Source organism: Anolis sagrei, chromosome 2 (assembly GCF_037176765.1).
Source record: "Anolis sagrei isolate rAnoSag1 chromosome 2, rAnoSag1.mat, whole genome shotgun sequence".
Classification (NCBI taxonomy): domain Eukaryota; kingdom Metazoa; phylum Chordata; class Lepidosauria; order Squamata; family Dactyloidae; genus Anolis; species Anolis sagrei.
The window spans coordinates 63,953,947-63,979,906 of record NC_090022.1 but is presented as its reverse complement, the minus strand read 5'-3'; the positions used below and the strand labels follow the sequence as shown (position 1 = coordinate 63,979,906).

At 40.8% G+C, this 25,960-nt stretch overlaps 1 protein-coding gene across 3 annotated transcripts in view; it reads right to left on the bottom strand.

Moving 5' to 3' along the window:
* EFCC1 (EF-hand and coiled-coil domain containing 1) overlaps positions 1 to 25,725 on the bottom strand; it is a 120,397-nt gene extending 94,672 nt beyond the window's left edge. The window contains exons 1-2 of one of the 3 annotated variants that reach the window (XM_060765971.2): positions 24,849 to 25,725; positions 19,764 to 20,173 (exon numbers count right to left, since the gene is read on the bottom strand). In XM_060765971.2, the coding sequence (XP_060621954.2) occupies positions 19,764 to 20,173; positions 24,849 to 25,604 (1,166 nt within the window). In that variant the 5' untranslated portion in view covers positions 25,605 to 25,725. The remainder of the gene's footprint in view (positions 1 to 19,763; positions 20,174 to 24,848) is intronic. The other 2 variants (XM_060765972.2, XM_060765973.2) reach the window with 2 other exon arrangements.
* Positions 25,726 to 25,960: the final 235 nt, after the last annotated feature.

Genomic DNA, 25,960 nt, shown 5'->3' with positions numbered 1-25,960 from the left:
TTACAAGTCCTGGCTAGAGAGACAGGGAAATCCTTCCTCACCAAGGCCTTTCAAGTCCCAGACTCTGCCCTAGTGAAAGAGAAGGAAACAAACAGCTGAGTGTTCCCTACTGCTTCCAGATGGTACCCCAAACCCAGCCCCATTGCCTCTTGTGTGCCCTCTTTTTTGTTTCACACACTCTGTATTGCTTTATCATTCATTCTGACTGTTTGATTTAAGTCTCTCTTCCTTGGATCAAGAAAGGGCAAGGGAGGGAGAGAGGATGAAAGAAGGTGACACTTTGACAGTCTCTTTTTCACAGTAATGAACCAAATTGTACTCTCTTTTCCTTGCCTGCCCTTAACTATTCTCTTTTTCCTCTAAAAAGTAACACAGTGGGATGGAAGGGTGGGGAAGAGGAATGAGAGTTATCTCACAATATTGTATATGCCTTCACCGGAGGGCTTTGTATATAGAGCTACTACTGTACCAAAGGGTTATTTTTAGCTTGTTTGTTTCCTGTATATAATAATAAAGGATATCTGCTGATGAATGCTGCCAAGTTTCTTCACAATTACTTGCACAGAATGTCACTGACTCATGACCACTGAAAGTATTCCTAATGGCTTTTGTCAATCACCAGAAATCAAGTTTCATCACACTAGCAAACATTACATTTCAAAGAGTTTACTGTTAGCAGTAAGCTTCTCTTCAGGAGAAGAATATGTGTAAAGGTTAATATTATTTCTTCAGAATCAGATGAATCAAATAAAAAATAAATAAAATGTATGAATCCATTTCAAAAGTGCATGCAAGCAATGGAAATAGAAAGCAATCTTGTAGCTTATTGTATCACAAACAGTTAATTTTGTTTTGTTTTAGATATTTTAGATAGTAACTAAAGACTCATAACAGGCATTGCTATGTAATGGAACAAAAAAAACACAACAACACAATTTCAAAATCTCAGAATTCTGAATCCCCAGATTTATCAATTCCTGGCTTGATATTTTCTGAAACAAAAATAAATTGCAATCCGAAAACATTTTATTATTTTCACTATAAAGGCCATCATTTTATTATGCCTTTGTGTCTATTGGGACTTCAGCATCCATGGATTTTGGCATCCAGATGGTATCCTGAAACCAGATCCCAGTAGATATCAAGGGCCCAGTGCATTCTCAGTTGAGATGTTTTGCTCTTGCAGAAAGCTTTTGAAGGTTTAGAAGGAAGCAGGCTGGTCTACAACATTTTTCTATTTAAGACAAAACACGTAATGGCATCCCCACCAAAGTAAAGGTCTGTAGTATCCACCAGACCCGGTCAGTTTATTTTGACACCTGGGACATAAGGTTCGATAAGCACCTTTCCCAGGGAGTAAAGATTAATCAATAGTTTAAGTTAACAACCTTGTTGTTATTTGAGATGTCATCTCATTCTGTCTCACAGTAGGGCCATCCCAGGGAGGTCTTGGCTGATACTCAATGGGCATGTTTTCAATTCCCTTCATTATAAATTGTTTATTGAAGATTGTTTACAACTCCCAAATGACAAAATCAATTTTTTTGAGTCATGGTCTGATAGGCGTATTGTGTCCAAATTTGGTGTCAATTCGCCCAGTGGTTTTTGAGATGTTAATCCCACAAACGAACATTACATTTTTATTTATATAGATAAGTCACTTTGAAACGCAAGCAAAGCAAAAAAAATCATTGAAAATAACTCATTCTTGAATTTCCCTCATTGAAAATCAAATTACCCCCCTAAGAGGGTAATTCCCATGTTGGGAAACAGGAAGCTAGTAGAAAGGACACTATTTCCCCCTTCCTATTTCAACTCCTGAATTAAGTAAGTAACCTCAGTATAAAAATCGAAAGGTGTGGGGTGGGGAGACTAGCTGAAAGAGGGGATTAATATGACTGTTACATCCTAATTGGGACAGCTGTAAAGTATGAAACAAACACCTAAGGACTGTAATATAGGTTGTGTTATTGCTATTCCAGCTACATTACTACTCCCCCACAATGATTTCAGTCCTGCTAGATCCACATGCATGAGAGCCAGGCATATAGCCGGGGGGGGGGGGGGAGCTTTGGGGGCTTCAGCCCCCCCCCCCCGAAATTCTCGTGGTGGTCAGCAAAAAGGCCTTGCTGGTACATTATTTAAACTGTTATGTTTATTCATATCATGATCTGATCACCATGCTCAGTATATCTCATATGCATGGGGGTATTGGGGTAACGATACAAAAGGTTTGCTAGGGTAGACCCTCTTTCACTCAGACTCAGCCCCCCCCTCCCGAATCAAACTCAGCCCCTCCCCCCGAATCAAAATCCTGGCTACGGGCCTGATGAGAGCCAACATGATATGATGTATTTCACTCCAAACAGCAGAGTGCTATATCTATTTTGTTTTTGGCCCTGCTTGGAGCCAACCAATGTGCCCTGTGGTATAACTGAAAAAGGTGGCTGAAGCAAGACTTTGCAGCAGCCTGGCATCGGCACTGATAGGAGTATTGGCCTGTCAAAAGTTGGCAACATTGCTTTCTTGGACTGAAATGGTCATGCTGCCTAGGGGATTCTGCTAGGTGCAGTCCCAACAAACCTTTTCCAAGCCATAGGGTCAACACTGTTATTGTGGCCAACATTTACAGTTTGCACAATTCTGGCACACCATGTATGTGTTCCAGACACTGGAACACAGGGAAACTCAAATGCTACATGTGTCAGCATTAATTGTAATATTCTGCACACCAGGCCAGTGTTAGCAAAGAAAATATACAAACATTAGAGAATAAAAATGAGAAAATGGTAAATATATCTCTCTTGTTACCTATATAATTCTGCCATGTATCATCTTTATCTGTTTCCATTAATCATCGTTTTTCTGATAGGAATCCTTTCATGTGGCTTCATAGCAGTGATTTGTTCACATGTGTCCACTCAAGAACATTTTGCCAGTGATTAATAATATCCTACTTCCTGGGAGATTTGAGCTCCTGCACCATAAATCTTCCTACAAAAACAGTGTTCCATTTATATACAATGCCAAACCATCTATTCTTTTAACAGATGCTGCCCTGTTTTGTTTTGTTTTGAAATTTCTTCATTTTCTAAAATATATATATATGTTAACAGGTCAGAGAGTGCAAAGGATGTAGTGTATTATTTTATTAATTTATATATTAGTTTATTAATTCAAATATTAATTAAAACAAAGGCAAAGAAACACAATAACATAAACACTTAAGAGCATTCTTATTGCACTAAAGGAAAAAAACTATGGAAGAACCAGAATATAAGCAACTAGTATAAAATATATATTTTGAGTAAAGAACAGAACAATTTGACTTGATTCATGGGAAAATGAAAGTATCAGCTACTGTAAATCTGTCTGAAGAAACACCACCAGCAATCCAACATGCTGTCAACTCTTCACTTGTTTCAAATGAAATCAGGAAAGTGGGATGGGGTGAGAATGAAGGAGAATGGGGAAAATGACTTTGCTTAAGTGACATGCAAGGACAGGCTATCAATCTTATTTTAAAAGTGGGTGAAATTGCACATTCCAGACCTGGTTGTCCAGGAGTTGAGGAGAAGAAAGACAACTTTGGCTTCAATCCCTTCTACAGCAATTTATTACTCCCTCATTAAAGTAATTCTTTATAACTCTCTCTCTCTCTGTGTAACAGAGAAGGGGTCTAGACAGACATAGGGAGTATAAGATTTTGGAGCATTATTCTTTGGGCCTTTTAAGTAGGCTTTGCCAAGGTCACAAGCCAGACTGTTACTATTACAACTCTTATTATCACAGTGCTTTTATATGTCTCGCCAAAATAAATGGAATGTGCACATCCTACGCTTCATGAATTTACTATTAGGGTTTGGTATTCCAGCACTTTATCCTCCAACACTTTTGATGGATCCAGAAGTAGACTGAAAACTAATGCAAGGGGATTTCAAGAAAGGTGCCAAAAGTTGTTAGGAAGCAGAGGAGGTCAATGTTGGCTCCATACTACATTGGAACCTCTACTTAAGAGTCTCCCAACTTAAAAGCATTTTGAGTTTAGAGCTGTTGCTTGGCCCGGATTTTGTTTTAGCATATGAACAGCATTTTGCTTTAAGAGCCAGCGCCAGAAGGACCGCTGGCATGAGAGAACACGCTTGCACAAGAGTAGAGGGCTTTAGGGCTTAAAGGGAGCAGCCTCCGTGCCTCATGCTCTTCTCCGCTTTAGGAGACTGCTGTCTGCTTTGCTCTTGTCCACTTTGTGGAACTTTGGGTTAGTTGGTTTTGTTTGGTTTTTATTCTTGGTATGTTTGGCTTTATTTTAAGAGAAAGAGGGAGCGAGAGAAAGAGAGGGAGGGAGGGTTGGATTAGATAAAAGTTAGATAAAAGTAAAGTACAAGACAAATGTAGGTCTTCTATGATTCACAACTGAAAACGGATTGATAACTCTGCTTTACATACAGCTGGAAGATCTCAATTTAGTACAATGTTATTTAGACTTACAATTTACTATTATAAACCTTTGAGTATTTTTACCAAATTAAACCAGTAGCAAAATTCAAATCTTTCAAAACTCTATCTTAACTCTTGCTGTTTATGATTTAGAGCAGTATTTAGTACCAAGCTTTACTAAATACCACCAATGTGCTAGTGAACTTTTGCCAAATTTAATGGGATCTGGGGCAAGTCAAGTGCAGAGAACAAAAGCAGAACAGATGTGGATTTTATACCAGCTTCTCAGTGTTATGACTATGTGACATCATGAGCCTTCACTTAATCATTGTGCTTTGAAAACAGAAACTCCAATGGGAAAAAAGCAGTTGATTTTAAACTTGTTCTGTGACAAACCTGAAACTTTGAGAGATTCCCAGCATCACCTGCTTCCTATAATGTAGTGGCTCAACCATTTCTGTCAAAGATATCTGAGGCTTTATTAATACTGGGGATGATTCTTTACATAGAATCATAGAATGGTGCGACATTTCATTTCTCTGTAATAAGACCATCAGCAAACGAACATTATTTCACACAAAATTTCAGAGGGAGTATGCATATGAATGAAAATAGCGTATGAACTGCTTGAAGGAAGACTATTTCACTGATGACACTTGTGAAATGTCACTCAGTTTGGCCTGATGGAGGGCCCGTCCAAACAGTACCTTTATGCGGGAATATCACGGTTTTGTGTCAAATATGCGGATCTTTGCATGTCTGTATGTTCCTGCAATCGGAAATCACGGGATTTTTTATCTGGGTTTGTTCCAGGGTTTTAAATGTTTGTTCCTGATTGATCAACTCCTAAAAAGAAGGTGACACTTAAGTAGAAGACAAAAACTTTGTGTGCCAGAAACTTCATGAAATGTGTGGAGGGCACATTTTCTATGGCCGGGACAAAGAACAGAACGTTTGCTGTGATTCATTGCAGTGATTCTCCGCATATCTGCATCTTGTAGGTTTCCGGTGGAAGTCCCACAGCAGCGATCTTGGGAGCCTCTAAATCTCACAAGAAAGCATCAAGTCTGGACAACAGAGGCAGAAATCCTGGGATCAACAGGTCTGTATGTGGACTTCTTCTGAAGTCCTAGGACTTTTTAAAACCCCTGTTTAAAACTTGTGATTTAGTGCTGTCTAGAAGTGCCCGGAGACAACTATCTGCCCAAGTTCCCTGCTCCACAACAGGTAGATATATAAACAACATGGCACAACAAGTGGCCATACTTTCATCAAAATTGATATTAAAATGTGATTGCAGCAAACTCTTAAAGAATTCTGGAGATTTCAGAGCAGACACATACAAAGTTCCATATTGTAATATACTACACTATGTAATACAGTCAGTCTTCCATTTTTGTGAGAATCAGTTGAACAGCATTGTTGTGAAAGTGAAAATACCAAAAAATATAAATAAAACCAGCAAACCTTGGGGAGTTTTAACCTGAGAAAGCACCTATTTAAGCATCTCTTGGTCATCCAGCACCATTTGTGATTGACTTCTCAGGTAAAAAAAAAATAACATTCTCAATTTTTATTTATATACTACAGTAATCCATGGAAAACAAATCTGTAAAAGTTAAACCTGCAAATGTGGAGGCCCAATTCTATTACGTTTCCTATATTATTCTATACTGTACTAAGTTGTCTATCACACAAACATTGAGATCCACTTTGAGGCAAACTACAGGAAGTGCTGACACATACTTTAAGTGAATAAGGAGCTTTCATGAGATTTAATTACCATGCAGACAACATAAAGAGAGAGAGACATCTTTATTTACGCAAGTACTGACTGATTTCTATACTGTTTTGCAGAACGGGTCACATGAATTACAATGCTGCAATTGCTCTGTACATTTGCAATGAACTGTTGCCATGTGTTTGCTGCATGGTAATTAAATACATATTGCATGAAGCTGAATCTTATGAAAATGCTCAAAGGCTGAAAAGATAATAAGTTCTGTTTTGTTTTAGTCTGACTCTCCAAGAGTTGCAAATCAGAGCTGAAGTCTAGTTCTAGACTATTTACATTTGTAAATGCATTATTTACACTGTTACAATAATGGAAACTGGATATTTTTCATAGCAGTGAAGTATGCAAATGTTTGCTCCATGCCATAAACATGGAACATTAAGTTCATGATGCTTAATCACTTTTATTTCCAGTTTGGTGTGGGTCCCACATAGTAATGCCTGATAAATTATTGCAACTGCATCAATGAAATCACTCCTTACAGACATATACAAGTCACACAACAAACTGAAACTTGAACTTTAAGGTATTCTACCCCCAGAGCACATTAAAAATATTCATCTGAAAAATTGATTTTAAATAGATTCAGTTAACAAAGGAAACAAAATTCAATAGTCAAAACAGTTTGAGTAAACAAATGAAAAATAGAGATGTGGTGTGCCATGATATTCCTTTTTTTTAAAAGGAGAAAGCTGTGAAGTTCTTTGTTGGTAATATGGATTGCCTCACACAGGCTGTGACAAATTCCTCTTGGCCTTTCTGACTGCAATATGTTTTGTCCCTCTTTTCCACTCCACTGTTCATAGGCCTCATGAAGGTGTGCATCACAATGTAGGTTGCTAAGAGATAGTTACAATATGCACAACAAACCGCTCTCACGCAGACTGTGGAATCTCAGAGTGTGCAAATGTTAGCCTGGTTGGATGAACAGCAAGAACTCTGGGTGAGTGACACTATATTGTATTTTGCTGAATTGCTTCAATTCTCTGAATGTCAATGATTTCTCTTCCCCTCCCCCTCCCCACTTTAAACAATCAAATTAGAAAGAGGAGGATTTAATGAGAAGCCTGCCAATCTTTCTTCAAAATACATGCTGTGGAACTAAAAACAACTTCCGCAAATTATTGAAAACTGAAAAGCCCATGAAGGAAAGATTTAGTTGTTCACTTATCCGTTAAACAGATAAACAGAAGGCATCTGATTCATGTACTCAAATATTTACAGCACCCCTGAAAATATATTTTAAACCCCTCTTAATCTGAAATATTATTCCTATTCAAAAATAGCATCGCTCTTTATAGCTTGGGATGCCCTTTGCATTTGACAGCACAAGTCAACTGAATGTTACCATATTACCAGGTATGTTAATGTTTCACTGAATAAATGATACTTGCAATTCTTTTTTTCCAATTTGAAGCTTGCTATTTGACATGTAACTAATTAACTATATTCAAACTATGGGAACAACGGCAGTAAGTAAAGTGGCAAGAAAAAGAATGGCAGCATGATCATTTAGAAAGACTGTTTACAGCTGAAATGTAATAAACATGAATAATGACTGCTCGCTCCAAACCCCATTCAATGAGCTTTTCCTATTAACTCTGAAAGTGACCCTATTTATAGTAGCTGTTTCAGCTGTGCTTTGTTTAACTATTGGCATGTTCAGCTCTGCACTTCTTTTTCAGTATTAAATGCTTCCAAGTTAAATGATCATGCCTGCAGCCATACTGGTAGTGATCAGGACTCCGTATATCCTAAAAGCAACCTCATTCTCCTGTTGTGACTCCTCAAAATCACACCATTTGAGGACAAGAGGGAATCTCCCGAAAGATATAAAAATATTAAGCAGAGAAAAAGTAAAACGGAACTAATACCATGGAACGGGAAAATAATGGGGAAATAAGAGTAGAGAAATTTGAAAGAAATACCCTGGAAAAGACATGGATCCCTAGCGCCGATTCTGGAGAGCAGATTCCACACTGCAACACCTTGGAGGAGGTTCCACTTTTGTAAAAGAAAGTATGTACATAATCCTTCTAATAAGGAAGCATGAGTTGACTTTTTTTACTGTATGTGTGTGTGTATGAGTCAATGTATGTTTGTTTGTCTGTCTGTACCACAAAGGCTGTTGCTAGATGAATTGGCCCTCTGCGATGTTATTGAAAAAGAAAGGTGACATGTATAAGAGGAAGGGAGGAAGAAAGGAAAGAGCCACAAGGAGAGAGACAGCATGCAGACACATGAGACAGGTCCTCTCAGAGCTGGAGAAGGGGGAAAGGGGAGGGGAAGGAAGGAAGGAAGGAAAAATGAAGAGAAAGAAAGGAAATGAGAAGGAAGGGAATGAGGGGGAGAAATAAAAAGGAAAGGAAAGGGAAAAAGGTATGAGAGGAGGGAAGGAAAGAAAGCAGTAAACAACCAGGTATATAAACTCGTATTTGTTATTACAGTAGTAACAATCTGCCATTTTCTTGACCAGGTTGGGATTCATGTAGCCCTCCAGATGTTTTTTGGGTTGTAATATCCAGCAGTCTCCACCATAGGCTCTTCAAGCTGGGCTCAATTGTCATTTTAGTTATATCGCTTAACATTTTATTAGATGATGTTGTCTGTAGAAGTAACATAGCAATGGCCTTCCTGGGCCCTTATACCGTGTTTATGTGAATCTAATGCACACCTTTTCTTTGGATAAATGACATTGCCAAAATTTGGGTGCACATTACATTCGCATAATATGATAAAACTAGGAGAAGGCTTGCAGCATGGGTATGCAGGTGTGCGCGCACACAGGAGAGCCAACAGGAGTGTGCACTGGCCACCCTGCCTGCCCCAAGCTGCTGCTGCCTTCGCCTCATCCTCCACTCCTGGGGCCCACCCCCTTCACCTCTGCTGCCTGGGCCTGCTACCTGCCAGAGCTAGGGCTGCCCTACCAGCTGTGTGCTGCCTTGACCTCATGGGGCGTTATGGGTGGGGAGGGGATGGTGCAGCCCAGGTTCATGCCTCATCTTCTTCCATCTATGAGCAGATGGAGGGCCTCTGTCTGAGGAAGATGGAAAGGATGATGGAGGTGGCAGTGAGTTCCTCTTGATGCCTCTGGAACACCTTTGAGGGCCATGTTTGCAGTTCAGGGCTAGTGCTTCCAGGGAGTGGCACCCATCAGGACCCAGTTGAGGTAGGCACAATGTGCAAGCAGGGGGCCTCACCAGTGGCAGGAGGCAGCCCTCTGGTTATGAATTATGGATTGTTAATTATATTAAATGTCAAGAGTATTCTGTTGTAGGTATTATTTTTTTATAACTGGCACTTCCTTCTAAGAACAAATGACAGTTAGCAATGTTTAAAAAGATAGGCAATGATGGTAGAAGAAAAGCTTGATGATGTATTATGAGATCACTTCCCAAAAAATACTAAAAATGCACATGGGAAAAGAGATATGGGACAAAAGGGAAAGGAAGGGTGAGAAGTCAATGGAAATTATAGCATGGACCTTCTTTGGAGAAGGAATGAACAATTAAACAAACATTCTGATAATATTTTTAAACCTTTGAATTAGGGAGAGATTCTTTATAGATCAAAATAATTTTAAGATGAGCTGTATGTACATCTCTTGGATGGAGATCCCCAATTTTGATTATTGGGAATATTAATGAGCATTGGGAGTGTTCACTGTTTTAGTGTTTTTCTAATGTTGTGGTTCCAGAGGAGATTGAAGATGTGCTTTAGATACCTTGACTCAGTTATGAACTGGGCAAAGAACGAAGCATTTTAAGGAAGGTAGCTTAAAGTGGAAGCAAGGCTCAGGTCCTTAGTAATAATATTATTCTTGACATAATTCATTTTGAAGTTTTTCCAAGGCCTTCCAGTCCTAAAGCTAATTAGATCTGTCTTTTGAATGTTAAAACACATTAGGTGCAGGAGCTTTTTATCAATGTGTCACAAACATATATCATTCCTACCAGCTAGAGCAAGCCTTCTCTGTGATTTAAGGAGATGAGACCTCATAAAATGCCAGGACAGATTCAGAAACAGGACCCAAAAAGAGTAAAACTTAAAGGTAGAAATCTAGAATTCTACACCTAGTTTCTTCATGTAACATACCACTCTAGCACCAGAGAAAAATAAACTATTTGAGAAGGTTTAACAGCTGAAATAAGCCAAAACATGTGTGTTATCTGGATATTACAGTTCCCAGCAGACTGATGTGAAACCACGCTGCATCTGTTCTCCTCCTGACTCTATCCTCTAGTCTTTTGATGTAATATGGACCTGACAAGTGATTTCAGCATGAAAGAACGCTAGTGATACTGCCCATTTTGCTCCTGTACAAGAAAAAAAATAATAGAATGCCTACAGATCCCAGCAACAATGAAAACATTTTACTGTAACTGACAAAAGCGCAGTCCATGGTGGTTAGAGAGACAGCCCCCATTTCACACCAGTTTCTCAGCACTGTAGCCAATAAGCCAGGGGCCTTTATAATATTGCTGGACTTATCCGTTACAATTAGTTACACTGGTTAGTGTAGTTTCAGTCCAGCATCTTCCCCCAAATTGTCCTATTCAGCAGTTCAACCATAGGAACCTCTGGGTTTATTTTACATGGCTTTCAGACCCTACGTTGACAGGCCCCTCATATGTCCAGCAATAATGAATTTGATTGCTGACTGAGAGTAACTCTAGGTAGAATTTTTTAGGGGGCACAATTTTACAATTGGCTGAAAGAGGACACTAGACCCCATCGTCAAAAGAGCAGGAATCAGTGGTGTCATTCAAATAATTAGCAACCAGTCTTATTCTCTGTGGCTCCAGAGGATACTTCCCCTTTTCTGACCCTCTCATCTTTCTGCCCTTCCCTTCTTCTCCAGTCTCTAACTACCCCTTGGCTACTCATATTTCTTCTGCACATTAACAATTTTAACAACCAACTCCAGTGAGCCAGTGTGACATGACTGGATGACACCATTGGCTGGAATGTTCCTCCTTTGTCCACCAACTGCTCCATCACTTAGTTTGTTTTAGGCCCCTTCCACACTGCCTCTATATCCCAGGATCTGATCCCAGATTATCTTCTTATCCCAGATTATCTGGCCATGGAGACTCATATAATCTAGTATAAAGCAGATAATCTGGAATCAGATCCTGGGATATAGGGCAGTGTAGAGGGGGTTCGAGACTCTAAATTCTGAACTTCCCAAATCTTAATGCATTCAAATACTCTTCTAAGCAGAAACGACATGGAATATATAAATGAGTCATTGCAAGGATCAGGTTTTCATTCAAATACTGTGCACATGAGATAGTCATGAACTGTCATGATGCTGTAGTTTTAGAAAATTCTTCTTAGCCTCTTCTTCTCCATTGATTTTAAATTACAGCATGACTCCCATATCTGCAGGGGATATGTTCTAGACTTCATCCCCTGTGGATACCTGAAACTATGTATAATAGTGAATCCTATAATTTATTTCACTATACTTGCGCTGGAATAATACCACAGAATTGCACCAGATGACCAAAAGAGGTCCACAAACACTTCTGGGAAGGATTATTTTTCGAGTGTAGGAAAATGAAATTGTGGATATTTAATCTGTGGATAAGGGTGGGGAGGGCGTACTGTAATCTCCATTTTCATAAAGACATACTTCATGCACTATTGAAGTGTGGAAAAAAACAACTTGGTAAGACTATTGGCCTGAACTTGATACTGGAATATCAAGACCAGAAGATGCTTGCAAGTTGTGCTCTCCCAGCAGGGCCATACAGGCAGTTCATTTTGATCAACCCCATTGGTAACAAAGGCAAAGTGACCCAATTTCATAGGAATTGAGTTTCAAATGAATAGGATTAATTCTCAAGAAATAAACTCAGAATTCGGATAGAAGTCACAAGACTTTTCATGCTGTTGATGAATACTCCTACAAGCAAAACATTTCAAAAACATTTCAAAGACCATTCCATTTCTGTAAACCCCTAGATAAGGGCATATACAATGCTTATAAAATGGCAGTGGTCAGCATTACTATATTAGAACCATTATTCTACTTCAAACCAAAGGGGACAATACTTTCAATATCACAAATAGCTCAGACTGAACTATTAAAAGCCAACTAAGAGGAAATAGCATGTTAAGAAGAGAAATCATTATTTTAGTCAATGAATATTTTAAAACTCAGGGTTTTTTTTAAGGAACATTACTAATAGGAGGGCTATTAACTTTTAAAATGTTTAGTGTTGATAATAATTATTAGTTTTGCAGTTTACTTAATGAGACAAATTGGATTTTGAACTCTCGAGGATTGAGATTTTATTCATCAGATATTCATCAGATATTGTCAGAAAATGTAGTATGTTCAAAATAGTGTCACTTTTTGTAATTGTGCTATTGTGATTCATTCTATAGCTATTTCATTTAGCTTTTCCAGCAGTGTGCTTGGAATTACTTCCAGGGCCTCTATCTGTATTAGACCCATGGTTATTTCATTTTCCCAGAGGTGCTGAGTCTCTATTTGTATGTTGAGGAGTGGTAGTTGTACATGAGGAGGAGTGGTGGTTGTACATTTAGAATGATATATTGTTTTTAGAACTTTGCCTATATTTGGTTTAGTTTTGGTACAATGATTCCACTTTAAAGATCTGTGCTTCACAATCTTCCCTGTCTTCTGTACATCACAGCTATGTATATACTGCTAGATGAGATTTCAATCCATCTGCCTGATCAGAATATTGCTTACTGCACCCCATGCAGTGATTTGAATGCAATATTCCTGCTTCTTGGCAGGGGGTTGGACTGGATGGCCCATGAGGTCTCTTCCAACTCTTTGATTCTATGATTCTATGATTCTATGCAAGTTTAACACTGTAATTGTTTGCCTTAGCTTAAAAATAAAAAAGTAAAGTGAGCTTCTAAGAACATTAAAAACTGCAATGCTATCAATTTGCCTGTGTAATCATAGGGTTGGCTTTGGTTTCTACTTCTCCACTACTTAGTGGCCACCGTGAGTATGAAACTGTTATTATCCACCACTAGTTCTGCTTTTAAATTGGATTGAGATCCACATATACTGTATCAGCAATTATAAAAGATATAATCTTCATGACAGCTAAATCTTGGACAGACAGCATATAGAGCATAACACAGAGAGCAAAAAGATAAACATAAACATAAAAGCAATGGTCATGGGGCATGGTCTGAAGACCATGCCCTATGAGGAGCAGCTTAAAGAGCTGGGGATGTTTAGCGTGCAGAAAAGAAAGCTGAGACATGATAGCCATGTATAAATAGGTGAATGGATGTCATGAGGGTGTACAGGCTTGTTTTCTGCTGCCCTGGACATTAAGACTTGGGGCAATTGGTTTAAGGAGATTCTATTAGGAAGAACGTCCTGACTGTAAGAGCTGTTCAATGGTGGAACTCACTGCCTCGGAGTGTGATGGAAGTTTTGGTGGCTTTTAAGGAGAGGCTGAATGGCTATCTGTTGAGGGTACTTTGTACTTTTCTGCATGGCAGGGGGTTGGACTAAATGGCCCATGTGGTCTCTTCCAACTCTATGATTCGGTAAAGATCCTCCTTTCTATTATTCCAGGTTGGTTTACACATATTTGTTCGTACTTATCTCATTGAAATATATGGAGTTCAGCAAAGGTCATCTACATACTCATTTGATGTTGGGCATTGCATTAACCACACAAATCTTTCCTTCAATGGCTAATCCCATAAATAGAAGCAGACTAGTTCAGGATGCTGTCTTACACTTAAGTACTTTTGAAAAGCGCTGCTCCTAGTTAATAAATACACTAAGGCGAGGTGTGACAACTGCAGACACACTTATGTGCCTAAAATAAGATGTTTCTGTTTTGATATAAATGTCACCCACAATCTGACAGCCTGGATGTGACAACTGTGTAAAAAGTTTCTAATATCAAAAGGCAGTCACAGAACTAAAAAAAGAGACACATCTCAAAATGCACAAAAGATAGTGCTTTATTAATAGAAAAGCCTGAGGCATTTTGGCTCACATGTACTTTTAAGACTTCTTCAGGGAGCTATATAAAATCATAAAACTGACAACACATAAAATACATATTGAATAAAATCATAATAACTTTGGACATTGCCTATAGCCTGCACATTCCAAACTCAAAAAATCTGAACCAGGGACAATTTAACTAGTTATTAGACAAATGAACAAGTGTAAGCAGAGGCTTTTTTTAAATATCCTGCAAGCTGATGGTTATATGTGTGTGTGTGTGTGTGTGTGTATGAGAATATGAATATGAATATGAATATGAATATATATATATATATATATATATATATATATATATGAATGATGGATGTGTCTTGGCTAAATGTATGCAGAGGCTGTAGGGAATATAGAAATGCCTTTATGTAATGAAATTGTAAGTATTGTTGATCTTTTACAATTTAATACGCCCTCATTGAAGAAGGCCTAAAGAGTAGACTTGGATTGAATTGGGCTTTCCTAACAGTAAACAAATATCTTTTGAGCATCTTAAGATATATTTGTTTCTTATTTGAATTTCTCTGGAGGCAATCTAATTTTTATTTCTAATATCTAATAGGTTTTACTTACTTAGTCAGATCCATTTTTCTGTCAAGAACATCAGTATTTTGGAGGCAATCATTATTAGCCCTCATTGACTTTGACTTATGGCAACCCTATAAATGATAGACTTCCAAGTCATCCTATCATCAACAGCCCTGCTCAGGTCTCACAGACTCAGGGACATGACTTCCTTGACTGAGTCTATTCATCTCTACTGTGATCTTCTTCATTTCCAATTATTTATTGTCTTCTCTAATAAAGTCATGTCATCACATGATATGTTGAACATATGACAGCCTCAGTTTAGTGATTTTTTTGCTTCGAGGGAGAATTCAAGATTGGTTGACTTATGGATACATTTATAGTATGACCTTGGTATTCATGGGGGATATGTTCCAAAAACACACAGATAGTTGCAAACCTTATATTTTTATTATACTTGGGTTGGAAGCATACCAAAGAATAGTATCTTCTCTTACGTTCAAAGTATGAGTATCTCTCTTTAGCAATCTCGGCTTCTAGGGAGAGTCGAGGCTTATTTATTCTATGATCCATTTATTTGTCTAATTAACAGTCCACATAGAATTCTTCTTTAGTACCATGTTTCAAATTAGTTTACTTTCTTTCTATTAACTTTCCTCCCTATCCAGCTTTCCCAATCATGTATAGAAAAGAACAATGCAATGATGTGGACAATCCTTTACACTCAGGATCTTGTCTAGTTCTTCCATAACTGTCGTTCCAGAGGGCATTGTTACTATGGTCTTTCTATTTATCTTTGTCCATGTAATATGCTGCTCTACTGTTGCTAAGCACCCTAGTTCTTGTTGTAAATTTCAACTTGACTTCTCAGATTTAGTGGAAGAGGTCTCTTGTTCTTCCTCATTCATTGTTGCCCCTGACAATGGCCCTGGCTTCAGTTCAGAGTTTGTCTAGCTCCTGGTCAATTAGATTCAATAGTACAAATCTATTTTATATTATCTTTAAATTATACAGGGATCGTTTTTAGTTGTTCTAATGTTTTGATTTTATATTGTTTTGCTGCTTATTGACATTGGTTTTGTGTTTTATGTTATTTTATTTTCTCATTTTCTGTTGTGTTTCTGTGTTATATTGTGCTTACTGTATTGATGGGCATGGCCTTATGTAAGCCGCCCCAAGTCCCCTTGGGGAGATAGTGGCGGGGTATAAAGTTATTATTATTATTATTATTATTGTTATTGTTATTATATTCTTCAGGTTGTATTTTGGCAAAATTATTGATTTAGTGTTCTTTAGCTTTACATTAATTTCTGATATAAGCAATTCATGGTTTGTGTACGATCTGCTTCTGGTTTTGTTTTTGCCAAGACAACTGAGTTTCTCCATCTTATTGGTTATCAAGTGATGTCCACATATAGTCTCCTCTTCAGTGACTTGAAGATGGTGCTTGCAAGGAACAAAGTGTTGGCCTCACAAAATTCTGTCAGTTGCTCTTCTGCTTCATTTCTTGATCTTAGGCCAATTTTTTCTACAATACTGGATTCTGCTCTGTTTCCTAGCTGTTTGCCACATTTAGTCTGGCTCTTCAATAAAAAAACATGCCTGCCAAGGAAGACCCCATCAGCATCACTGCTATCATCAGCATAACCCCTTGTCTCATAGAAGCACACAATTCCACCATTGTAGAAGGGCACTGGCATTGGTAGGCCTGAGGCAGGACTAAAGCCAATGAGAAATGGGACTATAGCCAAAGGTAGGCAGGGCTATCTCTCTTTGGACACACATTGCTACAAGTCTGAACACTTCAGAAATTAGGTCTCATAAGAACAGAGTGGGATATGCAAGTTTGGTTCCCCATCTGAATCTTAGACATAACTTACTTCTTTGTGTTCCTTCCAATTTCTAGTTAGTGTGTTTGTCTCTGGTGTGTTTATCTGATGAAGGTATTCATTTTCTTCACCCACCTTCCAGAAGAAATTGCTCAAACTCCCTAAATTTCATCACAGATTAAAACACGTTTATTTCAAATAGCATTGCTACATTTTTCCAAGCCTAAGCAGGAAAGGGAAATAATTACTCATACCTACAAATTATATTGTTAACACACATCAGGGTACTGACCATTAGTATAGTGGTAAATTCTAAAGTGCAGGCCCTTCCCAATATAGTCCTTATGACAATAGCCCCTGTGGAGGGTCCAAAATGTGTTCTAAACAAATTGCTCTAAAGCTATATCTAGGTGTTTCTATTAGGCCTGTCGGTTTTGTTTCGTTAATTCGTTTTTCGTTTTTTATTCGTTATTTTTTAAATATCCGACGCGATATCAAAACATATTTTTAAACCCGGAAGGGTTTAAAAATATCGAAGCAGCAGCCCCATGTATTTTACGAGCTTCAGCTCGTGTCGTTAATGGCATGGAGGCTGCTGCTGAGTGGTGCTGCAGTGCTGGAGCCTGGGAGCCAATCCGGCGCTCCCAAGGACCCCAGCAGTGCACCGTGGCAGAAGCCGGATGGCGCGCGGAGGCCGCTTGTGAGCGCGCGCGCGCCATCCAATGGGCTCCGGCTCCTGCGCCCCCCTCCTCCTCCTCCTCCTTCTCCCAGCTGTGTTGCAGGAAGTGCAGCTGGGAGGAGGAGGAGGAGGAGGAGGAGGGGGGCGCAGAAGCCGGAGGCCGCTTGGATGGCGCGCGCGCCATCCAAGCGGCCTCCGCGCGCCATCGGGCTCCGGTTCCTGCGCCCCCCCTCCTCCTCCTCCTCCTCCCAGGAGGAGGAGGAGGGGGGGCGCAGGAACCGGAGCCGGATGGCGCGCGGAGGCCGCTTGTGAGCGCGCGCGCGCCAGCTGGGAGAAGGAGGAGGAGGAGGAGGAGGGGGGCGCAGGAGCCGGAGCCCATTGGATGGCGCGCGCGCGCTCACAAGCGGCCTCCGCGCGCCATCCGGCTTGTGTGACTTTTCAGGGCTGTATATGACCATGTTCCAGAAGCATTCTCTCCTGACATTTTGCCCACATCTATGGCAGGCATCCTCAGAGGTCTGTTGGAAACTAGGCAAATGGTGAGTTATCATCTCTAATACTATGGAATGTCCAGGGTGGGAGAAAGCCATTGGTGACCATTACTGCAACATTCACACTTAGCCTGTTTGATCAAGAAAATTTTTTTTCTAAAATGTTTTGTAAATATTTACGAAAATTCGTAAATAACAAAACATTTTTTTGGTAAGTTTTGTAAATATTTTTAATATCGAAACAAAAAAACACCCCAATTAAGAATCGAATTTAGAAACAAATTTTTTCTTGATCAAACAGGCCTAGTTTCTATATCCACGAGGAGCAATTCTTTCATAAAGCTGATAAATTAAAGAATCACAGAACTATAGAACTGGAAGGGGATGCAAGTCCAATCCCTACCACCAATGCAGGAAATCCAGCTACAGAATCCCCAGCAGATGTGGTCTAGACTCTTTCTGAAAGTGTACAGAGACCTCACCACCTCTCTAGATAATTGGCTTCATTGCCAAACTGCTCTTACTGTCAAGAGGTCCACTCTAATGTTCAATTGAAATCAACCCTCCTATCGTTAAAATAATTTAGATCTGTTCCTCTAGAGCAGCAGAGAATAAACCTGCAGCATCCTCTTGGTCACAGCCATTTAATTAAACAGTGCAATCATGGCATATCAATATAGTGACCTGAATCCCATTTGTTAGTTCCAGCTATAGAAAATTCATTTAAGCAACTGTTGAACAGTGATTAACTTAGGTTATTTATTGTGTCAGAATCGAACCAAGGGTCCAGTTGTAATGCATTAAAAAACATAAGCAAAGTTTTAAAACTTGGCATTATACTAATTTTCTTTTGGCCAATAGCCGGCCACCTGGAGTGGTGTTGCTATAAGAAGGTCCTCCATTGTGCATATGGCAGGCTCATACTAATAGGTAGTCTGTGGCTTACTCTTCTTTACACTCACATGTTGTGAACATATCTCACCACATTAAAATGGTGGATGTGGCTCTTAATTAACTTAGGTCAATCCCATATGATTCAATGGATCTATTCTGGCTAGGATCCACAGTAGGATTTAGACAAAGGAGTTTTGCAACTCAAGACCAAGCTATCCTGAAATACTTTGGATTAAAACAAGGCTCAGTCTCTTCTGGGAAACTCTAGTTCCTTTGCATAACTGTGGAGGTTGCAATAAATTCAAGGGGAACAGGGGAGTCTAATTAGAGTGGTACACGAGTGAAATCCCTGTGGTTTCAATCCTGAAAACCCTGGCTGTTGTTGTTATCCCATGTTTTTCCAGGATTGGGATTCAAAGCAGTTCTACCACACCACTGCTGCTGACTCTTAGTTAAGGCACTTGTGATAGCATAGTGAATATAGCCATGGCAGCATTTACTAATATCTATATAGATGTTCCTACATCCCAAAATATAGTTCACTTTGGACCTAAAAAAAATGCCTACCAAGGTAATAGCCATCATTGTCTTTCTGTTGAAAACCTCTTCAAGCAGGGGCTAAAATATTTTGCAGAACTGCCTGAAGGAACAACAATCTTGCAGTGCAACTAATAATTTAAAACTAAAGTGCAATATGTAGAGCCATTATCCTTAATAATAACCGACTGTTATACTTTCTAGCCTTTCTCATCTGATTATATGTTCTTTTTTTTCTAAACACCAACTCCCACACTTATAATGCCTCCTAAATTAGATTGTTAACATCTGCTGGTTTGTTTGGTCCCTCCACCCACCCACCCCCTTGTTACTCTTTCCTTTGATGGTCTCTGCTATGACCAGTAAATCTTGTTTGCTGTGGCATTAACTAAAAGTGAGATAAGTAAAGCTTTGCTGTAGACTCCCTACTAAGAAAATAACTAGGTAGAAGTTAATGCTTTACCCACCCCATTTCAGAACTTAAAACTGGGTTCACAAACTGCATTTAAATGTAATGTCTAATATTTATTTACTCTTGGGATTTCAGGACACTTACCTATAATACTGTAGCTCTGATTCTAGCTGCTGGATATATGTCTGCAACTGTGGCACTTTCTGGGCTTTATCTTCTAGCTCTTTTACTTTTTCAAGACTGTTAAGGACAGCATGTCTTGCTTCTTCAACCTTCTTCCTCATTTCTGCTTGCTCCCTCTTTAGGGCTCGGTTGCAGTCTTCCAGGGCAACAACAGCTTCGTGAGAACTCCTCAGTTCCTTTTCCAGTTCTTGATTAAACCTAATAGCTTCTTCAATTTGTTCATCCCTGGAACTCCGGAGTAGTTCAACCTCTTTTAGAACACTCTGAAGGCACTTGGAAGTCTGGGACTGGAAGTTAGTTAATTCCCTCCGGTTGCCTATAAAACACGTCCCATTTTTCTTATGGCTAGCATGGGTCTTCCATAATCCCACCTATAATAAATGGAGGAGAAGAGAATATAAATTAGGAGCAATAATTGCTTTAGCTAAGAAGATTGGTTTTTATGTACTTGCAACTAACAATTTTGTTTAAAGTTTCTCATTATATGAGCCAAAAACTGAAGTACCAGAAAGAGTGAACTATGGTCCAGTTGATAACTAGGTAGGCAATCATGCATACATCTTTCATTAGCCCCAACTGGCATGACTGATGGTTGCATTAAATGGGAGAAGAAGTCCACTAATACCTGGAGAGTGATACACAGGTCTCCTCCATTGTGATATAAACACATACCAAAATTATCACCAATTGACTGCAATAGGGGAAAATTGTTCTGTTGATTCATGGTCTCTAGATAGAGTGCTAACAAATATAGCAACCATTTTGGTAGGTATTTGTTACGTACACTAAGCAATGTACACACCACAAACTAAACAATAAAGATGGGATTTTTTTAATTGGGGGGAATTTAATTTAGAAAGCATTTTGAAGGTTGCATTTCTAGAAGTGGATAGAGAGCAGACAGTGGGCATAGACAGAGCAAACTGTGCAGAGTCATGTGGCATTCTTACCAATTTTACCACATATCTCTGTTGTTGGTATACATTGACTTGGATTATGGCTGTATTAATGGGTTTTCCTTATGGTGGTGTTGGTATTATTCAGTCAGACTTTGCATTATTGACTGTTTTTACTACATCTTTCCTCACTATTAATGCTACCCCATGTTTAAAGATTTTAATTTTCTGAATAAAACATTATCTGACTAAAAATGTCCTATTCCTGTCCATTTAAGCTCCTGTCTATTTAAGCTGCAAATATTGAAATGTTTATATAGTCCATTTCTTGTTTTACTATGTCTTCCTTCCCTTCATTCATGCTTCTCAAATTCCATGTTCCTATAATCTATGATATCTAGCTTTGGACTTTCCATTTGCCTGTGTGCATGTCAATAGCTGAATATCCTTTTGGCTTGTGTCTAGTTGCATCATCAGCTAGAATGCCACTAGTTGTCCTCCACTATATTCCAGTAGCTTTTTGAGTGCCATCTAACCCAGGCATTCCCTCTTCTGGCATGATCTCTTGCTCCATTTTGGATTACATCATCATAGTAGTTTCCCATGCTTCCATTAGTATAGTACCAGCATGCATTTGAGACAGTGGCACTGCTGTCTCTGAGAGTGCCTCCATTACTGTTACTCTCCACTACTGCTGCAGCCAAGTATCTGTAAAGCCTAATTTTTAATTACTAAATCAGAATAACTCTGGACTGAAGCGAAATTAAAAGGCAGCCATAATAGAATGAAAACTCTGAATGCAACAATTTGTGTTCAAGAACAGGGAAAACTGAAAAAATATCAATGTAGAGAAAGAAAGAAAAAAGACAAAAAGGAAGAAATGGAGACCTCTTCCACAAGATTCGAGAGATCAAAGGGAAATTCAAGTCAATAGTAGGGATGTGACCAACAGGGAAACATATTACATGACCAAAAGACAATGGAAATAAAGCACTGAATAATAATAATAATAAAAAGAAATAGAAGGATTACAGATTCATTCAAGCAAGAGCCATATGAAGATGACTCTCCTATTTCAGAAAGTGAAAAGGAAGAGATTGAAAGAAAGAGACAATTGAAAGAAAGAGATGGCATACCAACAGAGCTGTTATGGGCTAAAGAGACAGAATCTACTCCAGTTCTTACTAATATCTGTCAACAAATATGGAAAGTAAAAAAGGATCGTCCACAAAATGGGAACACTCAATATATATTCCAGTCCCTAAGAAAGTGGACATTGTGGATTGCAATAGCCACAGGACCATAGCATTAAGTTCTCATACAAACAAAGTGATGTTCATAATTCTACAACAAAGACCTTTACTATAGCGAGAACAAGAAATGTCAGATGTCCAAGTTGAGTTCAGGAAAGAAAGAGGAATTAGGAATCATATTGCAAACATAAATTCGATAATGGAGCACAACATATAAGCTAACAAGAAAAGCCTTGGATTGCATGGCTCATATGGATTGCTCTTAAAGAAATGGGCGCGCCACAACTGATTGTCTGGCCTAATGCATAACCTGTCTGGCCTAATGCATAACCTAATGCATAACAAAAGCAAGAGGCTTTTGTTCAAACAGAATACAATGAAACAGAATTGTATCCAACTGACAAAGAGGGCAGGCAAAGCTACATATTATCACCCACTTTAACTTGTATGCTGAACATATAAAGCGGCATTAATTTGGGAGGAAAAGGCATAATAATTAGTGGTAAAAATAATAACTGAAGATTTACATAATTAGAAAGTAGGTAATCACTGGAAGTGCTTGTCTCAGCTTCTAGTGATTGCAGTGTATTGGCCTATATGTATATGACTTATGTTATTCGTTAATAAAAATAATTACTAAAAAAATGTCAAAGTCATTAAACAAAAACTTTGGACACACGAATAATTAAAAAATCTTATACATGTCTTATACATCAGGTTTACAGACAACAGCAAATTGGGAGGGATAGCCAATACTCCAGAAGACAGGAGCAGAATTCAAAATGATCTTAACAGATTAGAGAGATGGGCCAAAACTAACAAAATGAAGTTCAACAGTGACAAATGCAAGATGCTCCACTAAGGCAGAAAAAATGAAATGCAAAGATACAGAAGGGGGGGACGCATGGCTCAAGAACAGTACGTGCGAAAAAGATCTTGGAGTCCTCGTGGACAACAAGTTAAACAACAATGTGGTGCAGCAACAAAAAAAGCCAATGGGATTTTGGCCTGCATCAATAGGAGTCTAGTGTCTAGATCCAGGGATGTCATGCTACCCCTCTATTCTGCCTTGGTCAGATCACACATGGCATCACACTGTGTCCAATTCTGGGTACTGCAAATGAAGGGAGATGTTGACAAGCTGGAATGTGTCCAGAGGAGGACGATTACAATGATCAAGGGTCTGGAGGACAAGTTCTATTGAGGAGTGGCTTGAAGAGCTGGGCATGTTTCGCCAGCAGAAGAGAAGGCTGTGAGGAGACATGATGATGGCCATGTATAAATATGTGAGGGGAAGTCATAGGAAGGAGGGAGCAAGCTTGTTTTCTGCTGCCCTGGAGACTAGGATGTGGAACAATGGCTTCAAATGAAAGGAAAGGAGATTCCACCTGAATATTAGGAAGAACTAATATTAGGTAGATATTAGGAAGAACTAATATTAGGAAGAACTAAGAACTTCCTGACTGTGAGAACTGTTCAGCAGTGGAACTCTCTGCTCTAGAGTGTGGCGGAGGAGGCTTCTTCTTTGGAAGCTTTTAAGCCAGTGGTCCTTAACCTGTGGGCTGCAGACCACCAGTGGGTTGCAAGGGCGAAAATCTGGTCCGTGAGCTTCCTTCCTCTTTATTTTATTTCCTCTCCTTTTTTGCTGCCTGCGCTCCTTCCCTGTCGTTGACCAGCCCTGACCCCTTGGATAGCACACATCAGCCCTAGACTACTAAATATGTTTTCCTGTGGGAGAGCAGATGGCAATTACTGGATGGCATATGTTCTGTATCAGAAATTAGAGCTGATGTGGTCTATCTAATGTAATTTTCTGAATCAGCACCCCAAGTAACCAAACCAAATTGAAGGTAAAGGTAAAGGTTTTCCCCTGACATTAAGTCCAGTCGTGTCCGACTTGGGTTGGTACTCATCTCCATTTCTAAGCCATAGAGCCGGCATTGTCCGTAGACACCTCCATGGTCATGTGGCTGGCATGACTGCATGGAGCGCTGTTACCTTCCCGCCAGAGCGGTACTTATTGATCTACTCACATTTGCATGTTTTTTAACTGCTAGGTTACCACAAGTTGGGGCTGACAGTGGGAGCTCATGACGCTCCCTGGATTTGAACTTGCGACCTTTTGGTCAACAAGTTTTGCAACTTTAACCCACTGCGCCACCAAATCAAAAGTTGACCAAAACTGATTTGTAACCTTTTGGGTACTAATGTTGGAGAGTGTTCCCTTGTCAAGAGATCTCTGGTCATAAAAAGGTTGGGAACGGGTTTTAAGAAGAGGCTGGATGGCCTTCTGTCGGGGGTGCTTTGAATGCGATTTTCCTGCTTCTTGGCAGGGAGTTGGACTGGATGGCCCACGAGGCCTCTTTCAAGTCTAGGATTCTAAGAACAATGTGCTGTGGAAGGTTTCATGGTCGGAATAACTGGGTTGCTGTGTGTTTTCCGGGCTGTATGGCCATGTTCCAGAAGCATTCTCTACTGACGTTTCACCCACATCTATGGCGGGCATCCTCAGAGGTTGTGAGGTCTATTGGAAACTAGGCAAGTGAGGTTTATATATCTGTGGAATAATGTCCAGGGTGGGAGAAAGCACTCTTCCCTGCTTGAGGCAAGTGTGAATGTTTGCTTGATTAGCATTTAATGGCCTAGCAGTTTTCAAGGTGTGGCTTATTACTGCCTGGGAAAAACATTCACAGCTACCTCCCACCTCTGTGGCAAGCATCCTCAGAGGCTGAAGGGTTTGAGAATACTTTGGGAAGAGGAATTCCAAGCACTGGAGAGTTTGAGGCGCCCCTCCACTGCCCAGATGAGCTGAAGGTGCCGGACTTCTGCACATGCTCAGAGACTCCGTCGTCCCGTCTCACTACCCCCCACCCCCAATCCCCGGGTGCTATTCTGACCTGGAGGGCGAGTGCTCGGGCGTCGCTGCTCTGGAGGGCGGCGCGCATGTCCTCGACCAGCTCCCGGAGGCTGCCGTTCTCCTCCTCCAGCTTGAGGATGCGGTCCTCGGCCTGCTCCAGGGCCACGATCTCCTCGTAGCACTCCCTCGAGCAGGAGCCCCTCCGCGGCGGGGAAGAGGGCGACGAGGAGGAGGAGGAGGAGGAGGAGGAAGAGGGGGGCGCCTTGGCCTTGGAAGCCCCCCGCTTGTCCTCCTCCTTCTTCCGCCGTCGGAAGGGGCTCCGGAGCCGGATCTGGGTCTCGATGTGCTCCGTCTCGGCGCCCACGGGCAGCCGCGCCACCCGCCCTCCCCCGGGGGCCTTGGCGCCGAAGTAGCCGCAGAGCCGCGAGTGGAACTGGCGGAAGGTCAGCTCCGGGGGAAGGCGGCGGCAGAGGCCCCGGCCCTCCTCCTCCTCCTCTTCCTCTTCATCCTCTCCTTCTTCCTCCTCCTCGTCGTCGCCTCCATCCCGGAGGCCCAGGACCCGGCAGAGGGCGCGGAAGTCCTCGCGGGGCAGCCGCCCCTGCCCTTCTCCGTCCAGGTGGTGGAAGACCTCCTGCAGGTACTGGTCCAGGCCCGTGGCCAGCACCACCACCTCGTTCTCCACGCCCCCGCCGCCGCCGCCGCTGCTTCCTCCGCCCAGGCCGAAGTGCGAGGCCAGCGCGCTCACCAGCCACTGCGTCCGCCGCGCAGGGCGCCCGTCGCACGCCCACGCCGACATCCTCCCGCGCCCACCATGCTGCGCCGCCCTCCGCGCCCGGCCTTCCCAATGAGGAAAGCAAGAAGAAGGCGCTCTGAGAGAAAGAGGGGAGTGGGGAACCAGGGGGCTAAGCCACGCCCCCTTCCCCAGTCACACCTCCTTCCCAGCCCTCACGCTCGAGCCTAAGTTAGGCAGCAGCACAACTCTGCACCCGCGGGCCCCGCCCCTTTCCAATTAGGAGATCAAATCCGAGGGCTTTCCGCTAGTTACGCAGCCGCCCTCCTTATCCACGGGCCACGCCCACTTTGAGGCTTCACATGAAGGACCGTCCATTCGTTTCTTCACCCGCGGGTTCTAAATCCTTGGTATCTGCATCC